The sequence below is a fragment of the Pelobates fuscus genome, chromosome 3, assembly GCF_036172605.1.
Source record: "Pelobates fuscus isolate aPelFus1 chromosome 3, aPelFus1.pri, whole genome shotgun sequence".
NCBI classification, from domain to species: domain Eukaryota; kingdom Metazoa; phylum Chordata; class Amphibia; order Anura; family Pelobatidae; genus Pelobates; species Pelobates fuscus.
The window spans coordinates 275,941,259-275,968,108 of NC_086319.1; the positions used below are offsets into that span (position 1 = coordinate 275,941,259).

At 38.5% G+C, this 26,850-nt stretch overlaps 1 protein-coding gene across 3 annotated transcripts; it reads left to right on the top strand.

Moving 5' to 3' along the window:
- The first annotated feature begins 5,396 nt into the window (after window positions 1-5,396).
- On the top strand, window positions 5,397-26,611 carry SEMA4C (semaphorin 4C). 3 transcript variants are annotated; one of them, XM_063448594.1, is made up of 15 exons: window positions 5,397-5,811; window positions 13,846-13,978; window positions 15,725-15,876; window positions 16,768-16,830; window positions 20,354-20,452; window positions 20,878-20,974; window positions 21,568-21,684; window positions 22,221-22,372; window positions 22,629-22,804; window positions 23,221-23,365; window positions 23,874-24,096; window positions 24,478-24,593; window positions 24,800-24,957; window positions 25,123-25,190; window positions 25,365-26,611. In XM_063448594.1, exons 2-15 carry the CDS (start codon window positions 13,885-13,887, stop codon window positions 26,207-26,209), a joined length of 2,505 nt encoding a protein of 834 aa, XP_063304664.1. In that variant the 5' UTR covers window positions 5,397-5,811; window positions 13,846-13,884; the 3' UTR covers window positions 26,210-26,611. The 3 variants fall into 3 exon arrangements, with proteins under 3 accessions (XP_063304664.1, XP_063304663.1, XP_063304662.1); XM_063448593.1 differs by having other exon boundaries at window positions 5,398-5,890; XM_063448592.1 differs by lacking the exon at window positions 5,397-5,811 and adding an exon at window positions 9,798-9,853.
- The last annotated feature ends 239 nt before the right edge of the window (window positions 26,612-26,850 follow it).

A 26,850-nucleotide genomic window follows, 5' to 3' on the forward strand; every position in this document is an offset into this window, starting at 1 on the left:
CCTTGCAAATCTGCATGGTGGCTTGGCACATAGTCGTTTCAGGGTGACATGCATTTTAGGGTACCTCCCAGTGAGTGGCACTAACAATGCAGTACATGCCACAGGTCTACCCCTTTGCAATTACATCTTGAGCCGGTTTCATAGCTCATAGAGATGCATGTATGCTATGCAGTAAACTGTGGCATAATCCAATTTGTCAGGTCAAGGCTACAGTAGTTAGTAACAAATCTACAATTTGGCTGAGTATGGAGATTATTTTCTTACTTTATTATTGGAGTAAATGTAATTAATATGTTCGCATCATAACTCAAAGTTTGATAAACCCTTACCTTTAGAATACATCTAAATGCACGCCTCCTAGCAACAAAACATGTTGCTTGGCGTGTGGATGTTGATGTAGGTATGTGAATATATAGTTAAGAAATTGGGGTGGATCACTCTTATGATGTGGTCATTTGTTGTCAAATAATAAGCTGGGTTAAGAGATTAGAAACTGTTGGATGTTTTAAATCCTATGGATATTGCCACACCCTACAACTGCCTGCTCACACATTATCTGACTACCGGAGAGTATTAATATTACCGCCCCCTGTCAGGAAAACTGCACGACCCTACTATTAACCTAAACCTGGAATGTGGCAGGACCTAGTTATCATGTATCCTGCCTCTTTTTCTGTTTCCATGCCTGCTGGAGAATCTTTGAGTATTCAACACTCATAGGGTTATTCACAAAACTAAATTCTAGCAAATTAAATCCAAATGGGATAACTAAGGTTAAAATTGTTGATCTGGAGACATTCTCCAACTAGGCTATAGTCACAACTAAATTTGGCCTTTCGGATTTTAAACTGCTGCAGTACAGTGAATAATAGTGTCACAGGCTAAAGGTGATGAGAAGTAATGTTAAGTAACATGTGGAGGACATTTTGTGCAATATGCACTAGATCACAGGTACCTGTGATCAAGTGCACATTACATAAAATGCATAAGGTAAATTTGTTGCTGTTGTAATACCATCTAGAAATAACTATTTTGAGTGGTACTACCGCTTTAATATTTTTGAACTAAATAAATGCTTTGATTTTATATATTAAATTGATTCTAAGTTAATTCTACGTTTGTTCCTGTGGAAGCTGGCATCCCTATGTGTATTAACCTCTACCTTAAAACCATTGTTGATTGGCTCCCCATTCCTAAAAATGGTTTGAAACAATATGTAGGTTTCTCAGGTCATCTTTATATACAGCTGACCCCTCTAATCCAGTCAGTGGCGCCCCTGTCTGCAACAGTCCTAGCTTCCGTTTTAAGTCTTTTCAGCAAGAGGATGTTGGAGTGGACGGAGAGATCTGGAGCTGGAGATGAGACTTTTGGGTTAAAAGTTTATTGAGCTATATAACCCTTAAAGGTAAGCCAGCTCAAGGTACCTCTTAGCACCATAACAACTTCATTTTAATGAAGTTTAATGAAGTTGTTATGGTGCCATAGTGTTTCTTTAAAAAATATTAAGTTGCAGTTAGTTGATAGCGGAGTTGCAATACGTAGGTCAAATGGCCAAGTTGAAAAAAGTAATCAATCAATAAAAGTCGGTACTAACTCAAGTTGTAATATTTTTTTTTATATCCTGCCTATTTTGGTTTATATTTTCAGTAGGTTACATTGTACAGTTTGAGATACTTCTCCTGATTTATGACAGCTATTTGTCTGTGTTATTTAATCTTTGTTGACATGTTATAAATGAATGAATACCATCAACAGAGGTACCATGACATTTATTACAATGGCTGTTGTGACTAACAAATGAAGCAAAAACTAATATCTGGTAATATATTTATTTCATTTTATTTTGTCAACTGCATTTCAGTATATTTTCCATTTACATTTCAACAATGTTTTGGGTGTGAAAGACAAAGATTGTTTCCATTGGAAAGAAACTTTACTTTTTCCACTAGTGGCTTTTATTGATGTCATAGAGAGGGAATGATTTTTACAAAGCATTATGTTCATTAGATGAATTATTAATTTCTACAAATAGCCAAATGGCTATTCATGAGGATACTATTCTATATATAAAGCTGCAGACATGATGAAAAGTTTTAGTTATTGACTGACCAAATTTAAGAATGGGATAAAGTTAATTGAGTAGAATTTGATTGCTGATGCAAGATGTGGTGCTGGTGCAAGATCTTAGAAACATCTGATGTTTTCACTCAATAATTTTTCTAAAGTTTACATGGTAGAATAAAGAATATATTCTGTAGTCACTATAACTTCTCGGGTGATTAATTTAACAGCCAAATAAATTCAAATAATTATCATAAAAAACTGCCTAGTTTTCATAATTTCTGCTCTGATATACAGATTTTAAAGGGAAACTATAGTGCTATGAAAATAAAGTTGTCTTCCAAGCACTACAGCTCCATTGACCACCCTTTCCCCCCATGGTGCAGAAAGCGTTAAGAAACCCTTCTGTCACTTACCCGATTCCACTTCGCCACACTTGCATTAGGACTTGTATAATGCTTTCCTATGGTGTTTTGGGTGACGCTGGATGTCCTCGTGCAAAGCGTGAGTTAGGTGATCAAAAGATGCCTAACCACCCAGATGTTCTTCTAGTTGCCTGTCTGGTAGACAACCTTTAGAGGTGGAGTTAACCCTGCAAGGTAATTATTGCAGTTTATTGAAAACTGCAATAATTACAATTAGAGGGTTAAGGAGACAATGAGCTGAAGAGGTCTGAGTGCCTATAGTGTCCCTTTAAGATGAGAATTTGGTAGGAACCGCATAAATTCAAGAATCCCTGCCTGGCTCAAATAGGTGGCGTTGCTGTGTAATGTTGTAGGGAATATCTGATTGGTATTTATTAAGCTCAACTGATCGTCACTTTAAGAGCACACAATACATAGGGAAACTGTGATATGTCACTCTGGACCAAAATTACAAAGGAACATTTCCAGTATTTGATGAATGCATGAATGAGGATTTTAGGCTGTTCAGAATTGGGTACCATATATATGTGTGATAAAGCCTCATTATTTCTTGCAAAGATTATTTCTAAATTCAGATTTTTATTGGCTTTACTTTCTGCCGTACTCTAGTGGCAAGTAGTTTTGGTGTCTACTGCAGGATAATCTCTGAGCCTCCCAAATCCAGCTCCTACTTCTGCTTAAATAAACAAAAAATATGCTTCTTAACTAAGTGATTTAATGACAAAATGGACATCTGAGAATTCTTTCCCCAATATAAAAGCAGAAAGGGGGATGTAGTCAATGCAATCTACAGCACAGATCTAATTTGCTGTGCTTATTTGTAATCCCCTTGTGTGTGGTTACTGAGAATAAAAGAAAATTGTACTGTATCCTAATGTTCTTTGAGATAAATAAAACAGTTCATCTGTGTTTTGCCCATTATTTTGTAGTACATTTCATTTATAAATATGTCTTTATATAAGCTATCTTATTCATGACTGCAGTGGTATAGAGTATACGTGTTAATGTACATCACTATAGCAGAGTGCTCACAAATGTCTGAACAATTATGTTTGCATTGTTAATATAGAGAGACGTTTATTCATGTCACATGTGCGGTGTTCACCCTAGTTAAAGGTTGTTTGACATTTGTAATGATGCCAGTGATGCATAAGGCTTGAAACTCTGCTTGACATTTCACTTGTGTGGTACAAGAAGCTACACTGGAAACAAGTTTTGCTGCATCTATTTCCTTTCCCACATTTGCATGGGATGCACAAACCGGCCACCTAGGGCATTTTATAAACTTGTTTCAATTGAATTTAAAGGGACACTATAGTCACCAGAACAACTACAGCTTATTGAATTTGTTCTGGTGAGTAGAATTATTACCTTCAGGCTTTTTGCTGTAAACACGGTCTTTTCAGAGAAAATGCAGTGTTTACATTACAGCCTAGTGATAACTTCACTGGCCACTCCTCAGATGGCTGTTAGAGATCCTTCCTGGGTCATGGCTGCCTAAATGCATCACAACATTCAGTGTCTCCTCCCTCTTCATGCAGACACTGAACTTTCCTCATATATTCATTGATTCAATTCATCTCTATGAGGAGATGCTGATTGGCCAGGGCTGTGTTTGAATCATGCTGGCTCTGCCCCGATCTGCCTCTTTGTCAGTCTCAGCCAATCCTACGGGGGAGCACTGTGATTGGATCAGGCTACCACATGTCAGCAGACTGCTTGTTTTTCTGAGTCTAACAGCATGCAGAGTTACACCTTCTGGCTTGAATACAGTAAGATCAGCAGAAGTGGTAGCCTGATCCAATCCCAATGCTTCCACATAGGATTGGCTGAGACTGACAAAAAGGCAGATCAGGGGCAGAGCCAGCATGATTCAAACACAGCCCTGGCCAATCGGCATCTCCTCATAGAGATGAATTGAATCAATGAATCTCTGAGGAAAGTTTAGTGTCTGCATGAAGAGGGAGGAGATACTGAATGTTTGGATGCATTTTAGGCAGCCGTGATCCAGGAAGCACCTCTAGCAGCCATCTGAGGAGTGCCCAGTGAAGTTATCACTAGGCTGTAATGTAAACACTGCATTTTCAGTGTTTACAGCAAAGACAGTGTTTACAGCAAAAAGCCTGAAGGTAATGATTCTACTCACCAGAACAAATTCAATCTGTAGTTGTTCTGGTAGTTGTTCTGGTGACTATAGTGTCCCTTTAAGTGTGCAATAGGACCATATTTCATGACTTTTCTCAGGCATCTCCAGAAGCAGGACAGGAGGCCAAAATCACCAGTGTCCTTTTAGATCCTGGATAGATGGAACTCTGTGTCCTCATGTCTCTTTTCCCTTTTCAGACTCTCATTTTTATTAGTTCCCTACATTCCCTTGAGTTTTTCTCTACCCCCACCCAGATCTCTTTCCTACTTTCCCCACATGGACCACATCTCTTCAACCAGTGCTTAGAATGAATCTGTTGCCAAGCACCTCAACCATCCAACACTAAACAGATGCCTAAAATTCTAGTGTAATTCACTTTGTCATCTCACAGAACACTGTCATGGTTATTTACTAAATAGTACATTTTGGAGAATTGACCAAAAAATTTCAAATTATGTCCAAATAGATCAATTAGGAATTATTTTCCAATTTACTTATGTTTCCAAAGTCTTTATTGTAACCTCAAATTATTGGCTTTTCCAATACAGCGCTTTTGTGGAGCTTTTGAGTGTTTGTACTCAGTATGATTACTGTACAAAGCAGTAATGAATTACTACAAAGCCATGAAAGCACATTATAATAGAGAACACAACCTCTCCCCAGTGGGCTCTCCACTTAGAGTCTGACCTCTCTGGATTACATGGGACAATAGAGGCATTTATACAGAGGCGAAATCTGATCCTGTTTCTTTAAAGTTCTTCCCTCCCCCACATAATGACGTTCTGGGGGTTGGGATAAGGGAGGGAAAATTGGCAAGGAAAGATGAGAAGGGAGCAGAGGAGGAGAGGAGAGATCTCTGCAAGATTCTTTTTTATCCAGCGTGGAGAGAGGTTTGGCGATATCCGAGTGAGCCACAGTTGCCATTGGCAAGCAGTATATGAATCGTGCTTTGGTTGTGCTGCATTCACTGCGAGGGAACCTAGTCTGGGGATATCTGTTCCTGATGCCGGTTTGTGCATTTTACCCAAACTGATCTTGGCATCACTGCACCAGTCCTGCTCCAGGGCTCCTGGTTCTCCGTAAGCTGCACTGCGCTACCCAGGAGGAGACTGAGGATCGCTGTAAGCTGTGTGGAGCCAGCTGTGTGCATTCGTACAGTTCCATGCAGGATAACCTCCAGTGAGTTCTGTCTTGGAATATTACAGTATCTGCAGTTTAGACTATTGGGATCAGCCAAACCCAAGCAGTCTGGGAGAAGGTGAGCATTGCAATCCTGCTATATATTATGTGTGGGCTGCTTGTATTGCTGCAGATTATCCTTTTTGCGGTGTCAGATTGTGTGTGTGTGTGTGTAGTTTGGGGGCAGGGATTTATTGCTGACTAGCACAGTAGTCTGGACTGTAGAGAGGGGAGTGGAAATGTTTGTATATATGGGGGGCTGGGGAGAAGCGTTAGTGTGTAAAACTTGCACGTATGTGTGTATGAGCCTCTGGTAATGTGCAATTGTGACTTGTCAGAGGCATCTTTTTTAATTTTAGTATCCAGTAGAACGTAATCCTCTTACATTGCCAGAAGTGGGTGGTTTTAACCTTTCTGGCATCATAATATGCAATTTATAGGACTGACTTTACAAAAATATTTAGTACTCTGCAAGTTTCCCATATCCACGCCTAAGGTTTATTTTTTTATTTTTTAATAAACTGGTCTAAGTCTCTACTTTATTGGTATAGAGGTAGAGTTTTATCTTGATAAATCATGAGGGTTTATTTCAAACTACAAATGTTTCCATGTGAGGCAAGTATATAGATTCATTAGTTTATCCAACATTTTATTGCGACCCTTTGATTTTGCGTTTTACTGTATGTTTGAAACTTATTTTACAATGCAACTCGATGATGGCCACGATACAGTGCTGCTGATGCCCATTGGTTTCAATCTGCAAGCTTTGGTCTTTAAATCAGTTAGATTGGTAAGGGAAGCGGTCTGATCATTTTGATTTTGGAGCAGTATAACTTCCAAAGCTTGCTGAGCTTGAACAAAGCAATGTGTTTGGCTGTCTTCAGTAGTTTTTCTGAAATGACCATTTTGGAATAGTCTATAATACTTTTCGTTTTAAGATACTGTTTCTCCTAGGTCAGCACCTCAGAATCATTGGTGCAGGAAAAGGAGAACCCAGGTGACCTCTGAGAATCCTCTCTCTGAGCTCAATACCCGTAAAAAGGAAATAGGATCACTTTTACTATACTTTTGTTACAGTGGTAATGGTACATTTTAGAACTCAGTAGCTTTAGGGTTTTATTTGTGTGTCTTTGTTTTTTTTTCTTGTGTTTTGTCCTCCGCTACTGGAACTGGTAAAGGCCACAAATACACCCTGTGTTATTTTATTTTAAAATGTGTTTACTCAAGCTTCCTGATCAAAATGTAGGCTTGTTGCCATGTTTCATGCTTCTTGACTCCACCCTTGTCTGCACCTATATACATATTGTGGCCTGTTGATTTTTATTTTATTTAAACTGCTATACCCTATCTCTCATGACTTTCGCAAAACAAATGCCTGATATCTTCCCTATTACCAGAGCCTTTTTTTTTTTTTTAAACAAAACAAAATTTTCCCCTCCCTTAACCCCCCTCCCCTTCAGTCACCCAAGTAGTGAACCCAAGTGACCTCCTGGCACCCAGTCTCTCTCTCTCTCTCTGTCTCTCTCTCTCAATCTAGCAAGTCACCAAATATTCTTGCTATCCCCTCCATTACCAATATTAATTTAATCCTAACGTTATATTCACTATACTCCGTATTGTAGCCAATTGATATTGCAAAATAGAGGTTTGTAAAGTTGGGTTGTGACTATAGCCAAATTGGGGTATTTTTAAACCTCTGCTGTTTTTGTCTAAATTTTGTGTGTGTTTTGTTTTTGTGTTCTTTATTTTATTTTTGGTGCTTTACAATTTAGTGTTTAGTGAACTTATACTTTTTTTTAATGTGCTCATTGCTTACTGTGCAATGATTTGTAAATACCAGAAATAAATAAATAAGAGGGCCCTTTAAGAAAAATACAATGTATGCCATCCCACTTTTAACTCATTCTCTTAGTTGTAAAGCCAAATATAGCATTTTTGCAGCAAAGCAAGTTTTATGCTAGGTATTCTCCTTAAATATTTAGGGTTAGAAACACTGCTATGATCTTTGGGTAAATAAGGTACTGTATTTGGTGATTTTTAAAGATGTAAAATTGTGCTTTTATTTTCATAAGACAAGCTATGGCTCTGGCTGCAGCAAATGCTGTATAGGCCCAGTTTCATCTCATCTGTGGTTTTAATCTCCATCACCTTCCATAAAACACAGATCCACTCTGCAGTACTGGGGTGCCTGATGTGTTCTCATCTCTTTTCTGAAACCTGTTTGGTCTTGTCTAATAGCTCTGTGATCGATCTGCACTAAATAAAATTAAAACATAAAATATATATATATATATATATATATATATATTCTGTAATTATACTGTCAATTCATCAGATACTTATTACAGTTTAAATCCTCACTTGTTATTGCACCTCCCCTGAAATGAAAGGCCCAACATGTGTATGCAAGTCTCCAGCTCTGGCACGGATTCTGACAGGCCTTTCTTGCTTCACATATGAAAGAGCTCAGTTTACGGTTCCTCCTGGCTATTGTTTGTATTCTTGGCAGAAGCAAAGGAGGGGGATGCAGTGGTTTGTGGGCAGATTTTACACCTAGCTGAGATTGATCTGATGTTTGCCGAGCACTGGGGGTGAGTGCCTGACTGTGCATTTTATTTAAATCTAATACTGACATGGATAACCTTTTGAAAGCTCTTTTGGACTCTGTTTCCCAATGCTCAGCCACACAGCCTACTCACAGCTTGCAGTATTTATTATAATGGCCCTTAATATCCTTCTTCCTCCCCAGCCATCAACTTGAAATTCTCTTGTTACCTTCCGTTTCAGCCTCTCTGAGCTGGATTATGACTCCACATATAAACCGTAATCACCCTACCAAACTCATTGCCAGTAAAGCTACAATTCATTATTTTAGGTCATAAGTAGAGACCATTTTCTTGTATAAATTGTTCAATTCACTTTTAATTAAAAAGTCAAATTGGTATGGGGGAAAAAAACATGAACAGCAAATCCTAAAATCTAGATGAAATTAAGCATAAATGTTTCCGGTTTGTCTTCTCTGGCATAAATGTTGCAATTCTCATAATTCACAGAATTTCATATTTTTATACATATTTTTCAGTCTCACGTCTTTCTTCCTTCACTCTCCGCTTTCTCCCAACCTTCCCTTTTATCTTGCTATGTCTCTCAGCTGAGGTCTTCTCCATTTCATTTGCATTCTCCTTCGTTTCATTTTTGCCATTTTCTTTTCACTAGATCTAGTTAATCTCCATTTAGTGTCGTTTTCCCCCTCCCGTTCATTTCTACCTACTTCTCAAATCACTGGCTACAGATCATTGGTAACTGGAAACGTTAAATTGTACTGAATTAAAAACCGAAGGCAAAATATAGACAAAAATATAGAGAATTCGTAAAAATTCTTCAACTGGGCTATGTTTTCAGCATTTTTAGTCTATATTTCACAATTTGTTTTTTTAATTAACTACAATTCAGTGTTTAGAAAACGGATAGTCAACAGTTGGTCTGTATTTTGGCAAGAGTAGCTGAAATTGTGGAAGATAGAACTGTTATACTAATTAAAAAAATGTTAATACCTAACACAGGAACCTTACACCATATCAAATGCATCTATCTCAAATTGTATGGCTTTAGTGTAGCCTTGCTTTATATGAGGGGTGTCAGTGTGGCACCCAGCGTTTAGACTAAAACGTACACTATTCTCTGCTAGACTGTATAGCTGGACAAATACTTTTGTGTGAGATGTAGTCGAACTATAGCTGGAGGTTACAGTAAACACCCATGGTTTTACTTAAAATCTAATGCTTTAATAGACAATGCTGAAAACCATAACCAGGGTTGCCATTGTGGGTGACCGCCAATATTACATCAAGGGGCTTGGTCAAGCCTACACTGCCAGACTGCACGTTCCCCTCTTAAACTCTGTGCAGTAACACTGGGAAAGACTGCTGTCATATCACTTCCTCCCTCCCCCTATGGACGCTGCACAGGACTTGTGAGCTGCAGCCCTGTCCCAGCCTAATCTCCACTGGACCCCAGGGTAGCCACCCACTAGCTGCAAATGGTAACTAAAAGCAAGATTTCTAAATAAAGTGTGTGTGTGTGTGTGTGTGTGTGTTTAGTATTGTGTGTAATTCTATTTATTTCTGTCTGGTAGCTGATAAGTGTCTGTTTCTATAAGTGTTTTCAGAAGCCAAGCCAGTGGGCTTGTAAGGGGCTACAAGAATTCTGATGGCAGCCCTGACTATGAAATTGTATAAAGTATTTAATCCTATCCCCAGGTGCTGCAGGCCAGCTATAGTGCACATATTTTTAGCACAGTCGGTCTAGTCTGTATCATAGCCCCGCAATTTTAACTTTGATCCAGATGTCTTAAATCCAAGCTTATTACAAAAATTAGAACAGCTGTTTGGATCCTTCATGTTCTATACCGGGGTAGGCAACCTTTGGCACTCCAGCTGCTGTGAACTACATTTTCCACAATGCTCTTGCAACCATAATGTTAGCAAAGCATCATGGGAGGTGTAGTCCAAACATCTGCAGTGCTAAAGGTTGCCTATCCCTGTTCTATACTATTACTCCTTGGCTTTTCTGCCTGTATGTTTTTCAGTTATATTTGCAACAAAAGAACAGCTTAATTGACCGGTAACTTTATAGACCATGAATATTGTAGAATGCAAAACTTTACCTCCATAATTTTACTTGCTTTGTACCCCCATTCTTCTATTTCTCTTTATCCTGGTTCATGGAGGTTCAGGACAGTAGAGGGAGGTTTTGGATTATCTATTTCATTAATGGGTGGATGTTCCAATTAACCAGCAATAATGGGGACTTAGCTCATAGACATAATCTCTGAAGCTTTGTCCTGTTTAGTACAGAACGTAGGCTTGGCTCCTGGCTGTGGCGTGTCTCTGGGCTTTATTCACTAAATACCAAATTATAGTGAATTGCAAAATCATGTTTAAATAACCAAGCTTTGAGTTTTTCAAACAGGCAGTTTCTCTGTTTTTTGTTATCTGTGGTTTTGTTTTTTGTCAGTTTGTGGTTGTGTGGGATGTTTTTTTATTATTTATTTATTTTTTTCTTGTTTCTATCTGTGTTAAAACATCAGACTTCAACATTTTATAAAGCTTCCTGACTCCAAAATATTGAGTGGTGGCCTGTGAACCATTTTAGCATTTAAGGAGTTAATCTGCAGAATCTATATACAAATAAAAATCTGTGCATCTAACTGAATTGTCCACGTCACGTCTTGTCTCAGTACTAGTTTACTAAAAACTCTGAACAAGGAGATGATAGGCCAATTTGACTAAGGTGTTGGCTGAAGTGGTGAGAATTACAGCTTTTTTTTTTCTCAATAGTTTCTTGTTTCCTATCAAGTGAAAAGGCCTTATTAAGAAACCCTAGAATTTTCACACTTGGTAAACCTGATCCTGTATGTTCTATAGAACTCTATAATAACAAGCTGACCTAGGCTGTTTTAGCACTGAATGCTTGTCTGATGGGATTTTGCACTTGTTTATTGCCGAGCTGGAGTGGCGTTTTAACCTATTAGGACTAAAATCTAGCTATAATGTCAAGTGAAATTGGTCCTTCTAGACCAGTGACCGCAAACTGCACACCACGTGTTTTAGACTTGATTTACCTGGTAAACTGAGCACTATGGGAAATGTAGTTGGTAACCCCATGTAAGCAGCAGAGTGTGGCGAGAATAACAATACTCTGCTAAATATGTTGGTTGTTTCATCTATGTATAGTAATCCTGGGGAACAGCACCCTTACCTGTTGATCAGAAACCCCAGACCCTGTAACCAGACTACAGTTTATTATAATGGAATCTCCTGCCAGCAGTACATTCATTATCTAAAGTGTGTGCTATGTTCTCTGTATTATTAGATAGTGCAGGATATTCAGTGTTTGTAGCATACCCTCCCATTATCTAATCATGTGCACCATATATTTTATTTACCAAGATTGAATTTTGCAGATGTCTCCAGAATTCATCTGTCTGTGACTGGTAAATAAAACTAACCATACTATTCAGTGCCTACATTATTATTCAATAAATGTGTCATTACCGGTGTATAAACTAGCCCAATATTCCATAAACTGTGACACATTTGCTGTTTATCGAATGCTGGCCTGTATTATACAGTGCACGTTATGATCTGGTTTAATGGAAAATGCAGTGTGTCATTATCTTTGTTTATGGAATATTGAAATACATTACGCAGTGAGTACTTCTCCGCAATGGCATTTTTGACTGTTTTATATAGTGAAGCATTACTCTATATCTGTATTTTGAAATTTTAGGGTCCATTATTCCATCCAACGTAGTATTATCTCTTATTTTCTTGACTATCGGACTGTTATACTGTGAAGATTTAATTCTTTGTTTTATGGATTATTGGGCTGTACTGTAAAGTGCAGTGTGTCTTTATCTTTGATATATGGAGTATCAGGCAGCATGATTCAGCACAGTGTTCCATTATCCATATTATGGTATGTATGGTGGGCTCCGTTCTACAGTGCTGTATGGCATTTAAGGAATATTGCACCTCATCATATAGTGCAAAGATTGTGTTAGTGTTGTGCAATCTTATTATCTTTACTTGTGGAATATTGACCAGTGTTGCTCAGTATCATTGACTATGGTTTTTATAGAATGCTGGGTTTTGTTATACAGGGCCGTTCATGATTGCTGTTGGAATATTGGGCTGTGCCATTATCTCGGTGTATATTTTATAATGTGCAGTGGTCTGTTCTTTCCTCTAGCTGTGAAGCTTCCTGTAGGAAGAGTTAAGTCTGCTCGTTCCCTACTCCTCCTCCCTAATGAAGGGGGAAGCAGGCTTTGTTAGGAGGAGGAAATATGGCTTTTAAAGCCAGCTAACCAAATCCCCAGGAAGTGTATCCTGTTTTAAACCCCCACCTTCCCCTGTTTGTACTGGGCTGCTCCTTGGGATACAGTGGGGTTGATGAAACCCAATAATACACAATTTATTTATTTGACTTGAAACACAGACCCTGGAGGCAGCACGCTTGCCTTCTAGGGACGCTCTAGTTAAAGTTATAAAGTAGCAAGGACTTCACTAGACCATCCTAGTTTTCAAGATCCCCCATCATTTGACCATCTAAGCATTCTGCCATGCGGTACTCTGTCCTGCAGCTGCACATGTCATTATTGCACATCTATTTAGCATTTAAGAGGTCCTGTTACAGTTTTATAGCGTATGATGATAATATCCATAACGTGTCATTTGATATAGCCTGAGGCAGTGTGCCCTTTGGCCTGGTGGAGTACTCTGTTGCAGATTGGGTTGCTTGACACCATCTGAGTGTCTGTTAATGCATTGCAGCTCATCTAAAGTAATACACTTGACTGGCTTTCTGTTCGTGTCTGTGATCTTAAATGTGCTCATTAAATAAATAAGGATATGTGAATGTCTACATAGACTTCCTCACTGAAATAGTGTTTTGTATAGGAAAAGATTCCTGGAACCTGTAGGAAGCTATAACTAGATAAGAAAAAAACAATCAGGTGCTAGTGCTAGTGCAAAAGGCCATTTGCGGAGTGTTGACCTGATTGGGCTAAGGACAGTGAGAAAAGAAAATATGACTTGCATGCAAAGTGCAGTAGATCTACAGGAGTGGCAGCAATAACACACTAGACCAGTGTGTTTTTTTTATTTTATTTTTTTTCCTCTCTCCTTAGGGGGCTATGACTCTCCTTGGCTAATCTGGGGAGGGGAAGCATGCAATGAGTGACCACTTCCTGCAGATTCATAATGTTTGGTCAATGAATCTTAAAGCTTGTCTGTGCATTATGACTCAGACTGCTCTTAAAATATAGACAATACAAAGCCATTGACTTTGAACTGGTCTAGATTTTAGCACTGTTCACCAACTGGTCTCCTATAATTGAAAGGAACTTCTGCAATTCTATGTAGGTGTTTTGTGTTCAGTGTTAGTAATGTTGTATTAACTGATTCCTTGCCCTATATTTTTTTTGAGTGCCTTCCTTTATTCTCCCCTCTAATTAACTCTTATTCTCGCCAGGCTCCATTGGACAGAGTAGGAGTGCGGAATACCACAGTAATGATTCTTCGATACATTGAGGTCGTCGTACTGCTGCTGAGTAATGGAGTCAGTGGATGGAGCATGATACCACGGAAAACCGTACATTTTTCTGGTGAGCTTGTACCCCTCTTATTTATTTACTTCTAAAAAAAAAAAAATGTATTGAGAAATTTTTTTTTTTTAAAAATTCCATTTTGGTAACAGAATATACCTGTAGCTTGTCCCCCACAAGACAGTTTTCAAGTAGTATCTCAATTAAGTGCAGCAATCCTAAATTCGAAGACATTGTAAACCATATTCTACCAGATGGTTCTAAAGTGGTAAGCTGCAGAATTTTTCCAATCCTCTGTATATATCTCACAATATTGGGAGGTAAGTACTCCAGATGTAAGAAGGTTGGCCAGAACTGACGTGCACTTCACCAGAAAAGTTTGTTTTCGTTTGCCAGCAAATGAGACGGCTCTTTCAGGGCTGCTGAAGCGCTCTTCGTGTGTCAGACATAACCTGAGTTATCTTACTGCAGAGTAACCCACCTTGTATGATAGGACAGTAGACCAAAACCCACAGTATCTTCAGCTTCTATAAGGACCTGTAAGTGGCAAAGACCTCTCAGCCAGCCCTCCCTCTTATTTGCACAGCAAGCATCATGGAAGAGGATAAGGACACTTTCCTACATGATGTTCAGCATCTTGCATCTTAGTAACTAAAGACAGAAAAAAATGAGCTCAGCCTCAAATGTCTAATGGAAACTAACAAATTTTGATTGATGCAGCCTAGGCCAGCTTAGTGCATTTGATCGTCTACTAGAACATTCTTAAAGATTTTAAGATCATTTTCATCAGACACGCACAAATACAATGACAGGCACTGTAAGCATCTAGAGACATGGCTCTCCCATATTTCCATCGCCAGATGACCTCACCAGCTTAGAAAGCCGCAGCTACAGTGCAACTGCAGTTATCTTGGGATTGGCCCAACTCCTCCCCCCTCAGACTGTTCCTTTTAAGATTGCATGAAGATGAAGAGAGAAGCCGCTTTGAGAATATCTCTGCTTTCCTTCAGCGACCATAAACAAGGCAGAGAAAGCTTCACAGAGCAGTTGTTTCTCTTGCAAACTGCAGCTAAATTCAGAAGCCAGCAATTCCTTCTACTCTGTTGGATAAAAATGTGTAATTTTTTTCCCCCTTTCTTTCTTGTCTAGATAGATGATTAAAGAGGCTTTGCTTACTCTATTTTTGTAAAAGCTGAATCCATGGGGCTCTGCAGAAGGGAAACCTATGTTAACCCTATTACTACCAAATCATTGCTCACATCTAGGCACTGAAATCCAATAAGTAGCCAGCTTTTCAAATATAATATTGGTACAGTGCAGGTCCACCTATCTTCCTCGCTAGTTAAAATATTGGCACATATTAACATGCATTACTTATTTTATTCTGCGACTTCAGTAAAATTATTTTTACGTTGTATAGGCTATTTTAAAACACAATGACTAAATCATTATAATTTTCCGTCAAAGAACAGCCCATTGTCGTGTATGTGGATTTTTAAAAGCTTCTTTAGAATGGAATATCTTGGAGGCTCCGGGCTGATGTCACCTGTTTGTGCGCACCACTCTCTCCATTGAGGGGTGATGTCATGCTGTAATTATATTTCATATTCCCATATGGCATTGCAGCCTGTGACAAATCACATGACCCAGAGGAGATGAGGCTGGGAGCAGTCTGTGGTGTTCTTCCAACAAGTCTCAGAATTTACCACTTTGTATTATCATGAATAATGAAACCGTAATTTATCTATGCTGATTTTTGATAATGTGTGCTTGTCTAAATAAAACTTTCTCACCCATGTCCTCTAGGAGTGTCAGAGGTGCGCCTGTCCTGGCGTGGTGGCATCTCACACTTCATGACTCTGACTCTGGATGAAAGTCGGGGAGCTTTGTATGTGGGTGCACGAGAAGTCATATTTAGTCTGGACCTCAATAACATTGGAAAGGAATTAAGACCCCCGGTGAGCATATCAATGCTGTGTTTTTTCTATATAAGGAACAATTTTGGGGGGAAAGTTCTAATATTTTAAACCTGTTGAATATCCCTGCTGATTGCTCCACTTTTAGGAACATTGCCCAGATTGCACATCGGATTATAAAACCGTTGAATATTTTCTAAGGAAAATTCTGTTTCGGTGGTGTGTTTTTTTTTTTTTTTACTTTATTTTAAATAACATAACATATCTATATACATACACAGATACAGCATAGAAACCAACATCAAACAGGATACAAAGACATACATACCATCATGAGGGAGGCATGTCTCATTAAGTAGTATCTATATTTATAATAACCATACAATTACTCCCTCAGTGGGCATCAAGGCTGTGGAGCGTACTTTTTCCATTCTTATATACTATGATCTGTTGCTTGTGGGACTGGGTGGTTTTGTTATTTCACACACCCAGGACCAGGTCAGATTTACATGCTAGGTGCCTGTAGGCACAGTATTCTAAAGTCCAGTTTTAAATACTGTATTAATTGGACTTGCCCTACCCCGCCTAATGAGAAATCCCACTCTACTCACACCTAAACATTTAGAGTGCAGAATGCTTTGTATTTCAAATTTGTGTGTTTTTGTAAATGTAGATTGTGTAAATGGAGGTGCATTATTTAAATGGACACACCCTTACATTAAGTTGAACCCTTGCCTAAATTTGTTCAATTGAGGTAGAACCCTGTTGGGAAGCAGATAACGTCTTTTATTTATTTATCATGCTAAATGAGAGAAATAAAGCAAAAGTAACAAGTTGTATTTTAGGTAAATTATGCACTTTGTCCCTTCTCTCACTCCCATATGAGGTCTTGTTTTATGTTGAAATTAATTGCTTACACCCTTTTCTCTGTAGATTATTTGGGAAGCTCCAGGGGATAAGAAGTTGGAATGTATCCAAAAGGGAAAAAATAATCAGGTAATGCATTGTTTGGGATTGAAGGGCCTTTTTGTTTACATTTTAATGACTAGATTTTACTAGATTTTTTTATTTATTTATTTAATTTGGTATTCAGTGTACAAAGTATAGTTTAATGTAACAATAGAAGACCAGAAAACAAGTTAAAACCCTTTAATCTACACTATTACTGTATATTCTGGTCACTGAGGCTTCCAAACCATTTCTTCTCAATGAAGCTGTCTGGGTGCAGTGACTCATTTGCAATGTAAAACGGTGCTGTAACTCACAAAAGGTACAGAGAGTGCCAATATAACCTTAGCTTGAGGTACAGGGCATGTACTGGTAGCTCACATAACAAAAGGACAAACATTTTTAAAGGATCAATCTAGGCACCATAACTTCTACATTTTAATGTTGTGGTTCTGGTCCATACAGCCTGTCCAGCAGGTTGAGCAGTATAAACGCTGCCCTTTCTAGGAAAATGTTTACATTGCTGCCGAACGCCACCCTTAGTGTCTGTCACCCGGACAGCCACTAGAGGGACTTCCTGGATGAGGTCCTGCAAAGATTGCTTGGAGAGATGAATTTTCTCCACAGAGATTCATTGACTCAATGTATCTCTACTAGGTAATGCTGCCAATACACACAAATCACCCAATGTTTCCTTATGGCAGGGCTCGCCAAATTTTGTTTTGAATCTAGGAGCCAACAAAAAAAGTTAGGAGCCCCTTTTATTTTTTTTATTTTTTTATGAAGCTTAATGTAGTGGTTCTGATGACTATAGCCTGTCCCTGTAGCCTTTTCAATGTAAACGCTGCATTTTCAGAGAAAAGGCAGTGTTTACATTGCTGCCTACTAAGACCTCTAGTGGCTATCACTCAGACGGCCACTATAGAGTCCTGTGTCAGTGCTCTGCATGGACGCGCTTAATGTTACCCATACAGATCATGCGCAATATCCTCCCAATGCTCTCCTATGGGAAAGCATTGGCTTAGCTGAGATCATAAAGATTGATGAACTCTGCAGTGGAGGCGGGACAAGCCCTGCACGGTGTGGGGGAGTGAGTAAAAACACCAATCATTTGATCGGAGGGGGGCAGGTACCTAAACAGACACGCGCACACTGACTCACGCATACACATACACTCACAAATTTTTATATTTTATTTAAAAACCCTCCAGCCTCCCTACCTTTGGGAGAGCTGAGTGGACTTTCCCTGGGGTCCAGTGGGACTGCTATTCCTGTGTGAGAGAGAGCAGTAATCTACCATGCAGCTACTTGCTTCTCCCTGTAATGCGTTGGCCGGCATGACGTCATATTCCATCTCCCGGCATCATTAAACAGCGCGAGGGAGCAGAGAGCGGCCACTGGAAGATCACTGCTCCCTTGCACGCTGCCCCTGGCCGCCTCCATAAAGCCCAGGGCGGCTGCCTAAAACACTCACTCAGCCGGCCGCCTCCATGAACCTTAGGGCGGCCGGCTACAACGCTCACTCAGCCGGCCGCCTACATGGTCCGCGGGTGGACGGGCGGCTTGGATTTGTCAAGCCCTGCCTTAAGGTGACGCATTAGATTAGCATCGATACTAATGATCTCCGCATAGGCTGAGTGACTGCAGTGAGACTAGTGTGATGGGGAAAGTGAGAGTAAAATACTTTATTTTGGATTATTAAGGGGGCCCAATAATCTAATTATATTAACACTCTGGAGTTAGAAATACAAACTTGTAGAGTGCTACTTTAAGGAAAAGGAAACCATTTAAAAATTAGGAGGTTGGGGTAAAGAGAGTCTAGAGAAGGGTATTGAATAAAAGTTCTTACTTCTAAATGCAGTATCTATAATAATCTATGCGTTGTGTGTGAAACAAAGAGCTTTTAGAATATGGTAAAGCAGAGCACTGTAAATCTTTCTATGACGAACAGAAGTAAACCAATGTTTAACAATCTGTTTCATTGAAATCTTAAACACCAAGATGAATCATGCTCCTGTTGCACGCTGCAACTAGTCTTGTAATGTGACCTTATTTTGTAAGTCTGACATGGTGTCTTGTGGTGTTGTTTTCCCTATATCGCTCTTTTAGAGCTGGTTGAATCAGGTTAACCTTACTGTACTGGATAACCAGTGAGCTAATTGGATTAACATCAATTAAGTAATGCCATTGTGATTGACTTGTTGAGCAGAAATCAACTTAGAGGGCTTCTTGTTATTGCATGCAAAGGATTGTTAAAACTTTGTTGTTGGGTTGTTTGTTTTTTTTGTTTTGTTTTTTTCTCCCATGTATTTAAGAGGAAATGCAATTGCCTGTGATCTGCTCATACAATCCTGCAATAGCGGCCCAAAATGTAGGAGTGCTCTAATAGGCTTTAGAGACACCGTAAGGCCCAATACAACTTCCATTTAATTAAGTGTTTTAGTAAAAAATAATTGTTCATAAGACACTGATGTTTACATTGAAGATACTTCTTCATAAAGGCCTTCAAACATAAGGTCTTCTTGTTCGGCATCAGCATGTCCAGCACAATGACGCCAAACATGGTTAATGCTTTATAATGAAGTGTTTAATTGGCAGAGATTCCTCAAAGCACTGTATTGGGCAAAAGGCATTATTACTCATGACTTCACTGGAAGCGGAGAGAGTACCCACAAGGAGACTCTCCCTGTGCTGGAATAACGATACATTTTTTTTTTTATAGAAGTTTTAATCTATTTTGGAGAGTGTGGGGATGGGGAGACCGTGAATCTAAGTAAATCAAACACTTTCACATTAAATATTCTTTTTCATATTTAAATAACTGTGGCAACTTGTGGAAAGGTTTCCGCAGTAACTGCCTAAAAAATAAATCTCTCTGCATGGTATTCATTTAAAGTGCACAGAAAATATATAGTGGTGAGAGCACTCTAAAACATGTTTGTGTGGTTGAGTGATTCACACTAGGTGATCGTAGCACCAATCTGTACTTTTTTCCCCATATTTCTATTTTTTAATGGTATTCATTTACCTTAACCTTGCTAGTTAATCCTGTTTAATGTGCAGGTTAGAGGACTAAAGCATTGATAAACTATATCCTATAGTGTTAGTCAATAGTACTAAGGGCTGTAATGCAAACAGACTAGGATATCCTGACGAAAGTTCTGATACAGAACTGAAACGTTGATCCACTGTGGCAGTTGCCTGAATAAAAGCTACGTTTTTTTCAACTTTGTTACAAAGTCCCTGGAGTGCTATCTTTCTTTAACACTGTTATAATACTTGAGCTACGAAACCTGGATAACTGATGTTCACTAAGAACTCAAGTAAACCGCACTCTTCTGGTAGGCTTTCTTCATAAGCAAATTATCAAGTAGGAGAATGTTGTTTGGTTTATATATTATTATTTTATATTTTTATTATTTTTTTTTTTTTTAATGAAGGAATCCTACTAATGGGATTAAAAAAAAAAAAGAATTGTAAAAAGGAAGACGTAATGTCCTGTGCATTGCTAATAAGACTCATGAGTTTTAGCTTGTCTGATGCCCTGTTAATCCAGAATTTTCTGTTCTAGACTGAATGTTTTAACTACATCCGCTTCCTGCAAGAGTTTAATCAAACTCATATCATCACGTGTGGAACATATGCCTTCCAACCCAAGTGTGCCTATATAGTAAGTATTTTGTTTCTGTCTTAAACCCTCCTCCTCATAAATGTAACTAAGAGCAGTCAAATGTCTGCATTGGCCCTGACATATTTATAGTTGTAAGTGAGAAGTGAGAAGTTGGATATTTTGTGTGCATTTTTATTAACTGTGATAGAGTGCATGTTTAAGCAGCAAAAACATAGAAAAAGCCGTGTCTAGCTTAGTAGATCGGGTCCACTCTTGGAACACCCTTGGAACATGAAATAATAATAAACGTTTTCAGGACACCGTCCCTTTCTCAATGTGCAACGTCCTTGTGTATAGTTACGTGTTGATAATGGAATTATATTTCATGATATTTAATACATGCAATCCATTTGGATGTTCAACTAACTTTCTATGGTACATGTGAAATGTTGTCTAAATGTTATGTTTTTTACTGTTTCTACCAGGAACTATCTGGATTCACTTTGGATAGCATTAACTTGGAAGATGGGAAAGGAAAATGTCCTTATGATCCAGCTATAGCTCACACTGGATTAATTGTTGGTATGTACCTACCTTTATTCTTAGGGGACAGAGTGCAATTGTGTTCTTGTTTGGGTTGGTGCTGTAATCTGTACAGGCAATCCTGTGAATTGGTGGACAAATCAGATGGGGCAATTTTTTTGGGTTGAGAACGGAATCTGGATTTAGTGAGCAAAAGAGTAGTTGGCTCTTAATCCTGACCATTGTTGCAATCCATGTAAAAAATAATTTGATTGGAATTCATGGAAAAAAAACTTGGAACTTGAATTAAAATATTAATGTTTGTACAGAATACAACTTCGCATTATGGAATAAAAATAGAAATATTTTAATTCAAGTCCCGCAAGTGCTCACATTTCTGAAAAATTTAATTTGTATATTGATATTGTGTGGTAGCACCCGGGCATAAAATCCACTGAAATATAATTTAGAGTGAGTGCCATCACATCTGTGGTTGAAACACATCTATGTACATATTGATAAAAAAAAATAAAATAAATTTTATATATATATATATATATATATATATATATATATATATATATATATATATATATATATATATATATTTTTTTTTTTTTTTTTTAATTCATTTATTTTTTATTTTTTTGCAGATGGAGCTTTGTATTCAGCAACCCTAAATAACTTTCTGGGCACAGAGCCAGTGATTTTGCGCAATATGGCACCACACAATGTTATGAAGACAGAGTATCTGGCATCTTGGTTAAATGGTGAGTTAATGACACTTCTCTTGTTTTTCTCTTCCAAACCCGCTTGGTAGTCTACATTTGAGCACCAATGTAGGTCACATTGCCTGCTATCAATCGCCTGTATTATATTTTTATGAAAACTAGGCATAACAAAACATGCTCTTGCTTGAAGCATTACAAGATCCAGCTATGCACAGGAATGAAAGGCATATTGGTGTCTAACGCTATATTGTGCTGCCTCCTGTGGATGAATAAGGAGCAAATGGATCAGACCTATTGTTGCTTAAAAAAATATATGAAATGTTTCCCTGCACTCAGAAAGATTTTTGTGCATAATTTAAACCCATTAAATTCTAATGCCTCATTATCCTGCATGATGGCCAGCTCGTATTTGTTATATGAATCTTTTAAGGATGGATTCACATTACCTCTGAATTTTGTCATCCTTTTCAGTTTTTAGAATTCTAGTATTCTTTCCCCCAACCACCAACTCCTTATGTCTGTTGGTTGCTTCTTTTATATGCCATTGCCTCATTCTTTTCTCTTTCTAATATTAGAGCCAAACTTTGTGGGCTCTGCTCATATTCCAGAGAGTGTGGACAGCGATTTTGGGGATGATGACAAAATCTATTTCTTCTTTACGGAACGCGCTCTTGAATATGACTGCTCGAGTGAGCAGGTGGTATCTCGGGTGGCCAGAGTTTGCAAGGTGAGAAACACGGTTCTGTCAGACCTGGTTAGATAAATACATGTGTAGACTTTATAGGTGAAGGCAGTGGAAATGGGCCAAACTTCTCTCATTGGCTTAAACTTACCACAAATGGTATACAACAAGCAGGTAAAAAGCAGTACGTAGAAGAGGCCATGTCTCAAGAAACGTAGGCTCCATGTGACATAAAGGGTTTAAAATTGTATGGACGAAATAAAATTCAGAATATTTTTAAATAAATCTCCATTTCTTGTAGGGTGATCAGGGTGGCCTTCGCACTCTACAGAGAAAGTGGACCAGTTTCCTTAAGGCCAGACTACTTTGCTCTGTCCCTGATATCCAGCTAAACTTTAACCTGTTGCAGTCGGTCTTCACACTTCACTCTGACCAATGGCGATCTACTCAGTTTTATGGAGTTTTCCAGGCTCGTTGGTGAGTACTTTGGGCAACATTTACTGGTGCAAAAGGGAGAAGTAGAACTGTGACATATTTCATGATGAAATATCTTCTTGTGAACATGTTGCATACCATGCCTCTGTCCATCAAAATTGTTTCATGGTAACCACCAAAGGTAATTTTATGTTATAGTGAGTTGCAAGCTGTAAAAGCAAAAACATTTAGAATATCAATTGGCTGCTGGCATTATTTTGATTTGGTCTTCTCAGTGACCTCTGAAACGTGTTAAGTCAGAGTTTGTGCGTTATCTGTGAATGTCCATGACGTTCAGGATACAGTTGGACAGTCTTGTTTTATGAGTAAAATTTACATCTTGGTGCTCTCTGAGCAAAGTGTTTATAGATCCATGCGTATAATGGTCTTTCATAATCGCCATCCTATTTTACTTTCAGGGGTGACATTGCAGTCTCTGCTGTTTGCAAGTATTCCATTCAGGACATTCAGAGAGTTTTTGATGGACCCTACAAGGAATATCGGGAGCAGGCTCAGAAGTGGGGTCGTTACTCTGATGTTGTGCCTTTCCCAACTCCTGGAGCTGTAAGTAGATATTTCCACTGTTACGCATGTTTTGTGCATATTTACGTATTTCTTCCACCATCTGACTAAGTGCTCAATAAGGAAAAACTGTTGCCATTAAACTGCAAATAGTGTCATATTTTCTGGCTTTGATTGCATGTCTATAAAAACGATTGTTACATTAATCCATTTGAGGTTTTTGTGTTTATTTTTTAGTTCATTATAAATATAATATATTTTATAATTGAATGTTATGGGGTTGACTTTGACTCCTGCTCTTTGATAACTTTACTAAAGTTACAGATTGAGAGTTAATTGGATCACTCTAGAAATCTTAATGCATTCATAGATTTATTTATTTTTTCCACATTTAGAACTGGAAAGGATAAGTCATTTAACATAGTCCCTAAACAGTTTGTGGGAGTTGACAAAAGAAATTGGTTCTAAAATTAAAGTATCCTTATGTTGTGTTTTTTTTGTTTGTTTGTTTTGTTTTGTTTTTTAATATATATGCCTCTTCTCTACGCAGTGTATTACAGATCTTCACAGACGTCATGGGATGACCAGTTCTCTGGAACTTCCTGATAATACCCTAAACTTTGCCAAGAAACACCCACTGATGGACGAATCTGTTCAGCCTGCGTATGGCCGCCCACTGCTTGTTAGAAAGGGAACCAACTTAACAACAATTGCTGTACATAGGACTAAGGGCCTCGATGGAGAAATATATGAGGTCCTCTTCATTGGAACAGGTCAGACATCACCACTATTTAAAAAAATAAATAAATAAAATTTAGGGAGTAGTATAGTTGTATTAATGTTCTCTTAATTTAAATATCCAGGGTTAAAGTTAAAATTGTAGTTTCACTCTGATTTTTTATATATATATATATATATATATATATATATATATATATATATATATATATATATATATATATATATATATATATATAGGTTTTTTTTTATAGTTTTTTGTCAGTTTACACACCTATTGCAAGAGTTAATTGTCTAGAAATGTCCAATATGCACTGGTACCACTTGCATATAGCACCCTTGTGTGGGTGTGTTGAAGTGTTTGTCTGATTTGTTCTCTTACAAAATATTTAACCAGTTTCCTTTTTGTTTTGCAGCAAATGGCTGGGTTAATAAAGCAGTCAGTATGGGCTCCACAGTGCATATAATTGAGGAGCTTCAAGTGTTTGACAAATCATTTCCTGTGCACAGTTTAGTCCTCTCTAGTCGCAAGGTCAGTCCCTATCACAGTGGTGTCATATAATTTTTTTTTTTTTTTTTTAATAAAAGCAGATCTATGGCGTTACTAATGTGTAAAAAAAAAAAAAAAAAAAGACACAGATCTTTTAGTATGTCACAAATTGGCCCTTAATTGTTTTAGCTTCTACATGGCCACATCTTCTCGTCCATTTTGACTTTTTTTTTTTTCTTCCTTTGCAGTCTTTGCTGTTTGTTGCATCAGTGTCTGGACTAGTGCAACTTCCATTAGCAGACTGTAGTAAATATCGCTCCTGTGCTGACTGCGTTCTTGCCAGAGATCCTTACTGCGCTTGGAGCCGCAACACCACTCGCTGTGTGCCAGCCGAAGAACGCTATAGGTGAGTTTTTGTTTTATTGTATATTTACGCGAACACTGGGTTTTTGGGCAATGGGAATGTACAAGGTAGATGGTTATTAAAGCAGTCATGTGTACACAACTATATGTATCCACTGATAATGTATGTATATTTTACTAAGCGTGTGTTATCTGTATATTTTTGTAGGTCTGTACTTCTTCAAGACATTCAAAGTGCAGACATTTCCGTGTGTGACGTTCAATACATGAAAGCTGGTAAGATATTAACAAAAATTTATATATTTACATTCATTATACAGTGTAAAGAAATGTTATGTTTGTCTGCATAGTGCACAGTACACAATGAGAACTTAAATGTTCCTTTATGGATTTTTATGTGGGGAAAGAAAATTGATAATCCTTTAGTTTCTCCTCTCCTCTGCCTTGCAGTAAAACCCTCCCAGAGGAACATCACTGTGGCTATCGGAACCAATGTTGTCCTTCCTTGCCAGCTAACTTCCAATTTGGCCAAGCCTGTATGGACATTTAATGGACGGGAGTTGCTGACTGAGGAAAACGACTCAGTGTTATATGATATCACTCTACAGGCCCTAGTAATCCTTGGTGTGAGCCCTCAACACTCTGGTTCATATTGTTGCTTCTCTGAAGAACAAGAAGTACGTTTGGCTGCTGAGAGTTATGATGTTCTTGTTGTGGCTGCCCCCTCTCTCACCTTGGAGTCTCGTGCCCCCATGGACGGTTTGAGCGTGGTGTGGATGACAGTGATAGCTCTTGGGGCAGTGTGCTTTGCTTTATTTTTGGCTGTTGTCTATCTACGCAGAAAGTTACAGGATGAGTTGGATAAAGGATCTAAATCGTTGGAGAGTACTCTGGTGTATCCAATCCAGCTGCCCACCCAACCCAAAATCCCCAAGTGCTTGCCCAGTGCAGACTCTGATGAGAAGCTGTGGGATCCCTCTTCTTTCTACTACTCTGATGGCTCCCTTAAGATTGTGCCAGGCCATGCACTCTGCCAGAACAGCACTGGCTCATCCTCTCCTTCTGGCAATGGGATACCTGGCCAGCCCTTACCATCTCCACCTCTTCATTCACCTAATCACATGCTCCTTTCAGGAGTTAGAGGCTCTAATAGTAATGGATATATCCGGCTAACGCTGGGTGGGGGTGTAAGTGAGGAACATCCACCTCTGGGTGAGCTTAATGAGGAGCTGCGATGGAAACTGAAGCAGAGGCAGGCACTGCCAGACTCCAATCCTGAAGAATCATCTGTCTGACAGCCCATATGACCTCTTGCGATGTTTGCACTGTCACCATATTTGGTTTTATTTGTATTTTTGTTTCTTTTTTTTTTGTTTGTTTAACTACCTCAGGGATTGGAGGTGTGGTGGAGGGACATGGCCAAATTTTCAGTCTTCCTCTCCTCACCTGACCTTTTACTGATTCCCAATGCCAAGACTTGTTAACACTTCCAGAATGGCATATTTAAAAATTTCAGTATTCCTAACTTTCTCCATTCCACAATATGGTGAGTTTTATTTCATTCATATCTAAAAAGTAAAAATTACCATCTTACCAACTTAACCACTCCTCCCCCTCCACCCTTAATTTCCAGTCTCTGGAGTTCAGGGCTGTAGCAGCAATAAATTTGAGGAGGTTGTGTAACTGGGGGGCGTTGCCTTTAACCCCTTAAGGACCAAACTTCTGGCATAAAAGGGAATCATGACATGTCACACATGTCATGTGTCCTTAAGGGGTTAAACATGTTTGCATGTTTATATCCATTTTTGCTTTGCAATAGTTCGAAACATATTGGAGGATTGCTATAAGCATTAGTGCTATTTTTTTTTTTCTGAAGGCATTTGTATATCAAGATCTGTTTACAAATTTATATCCCTATTGGAGGCATACACCGTTT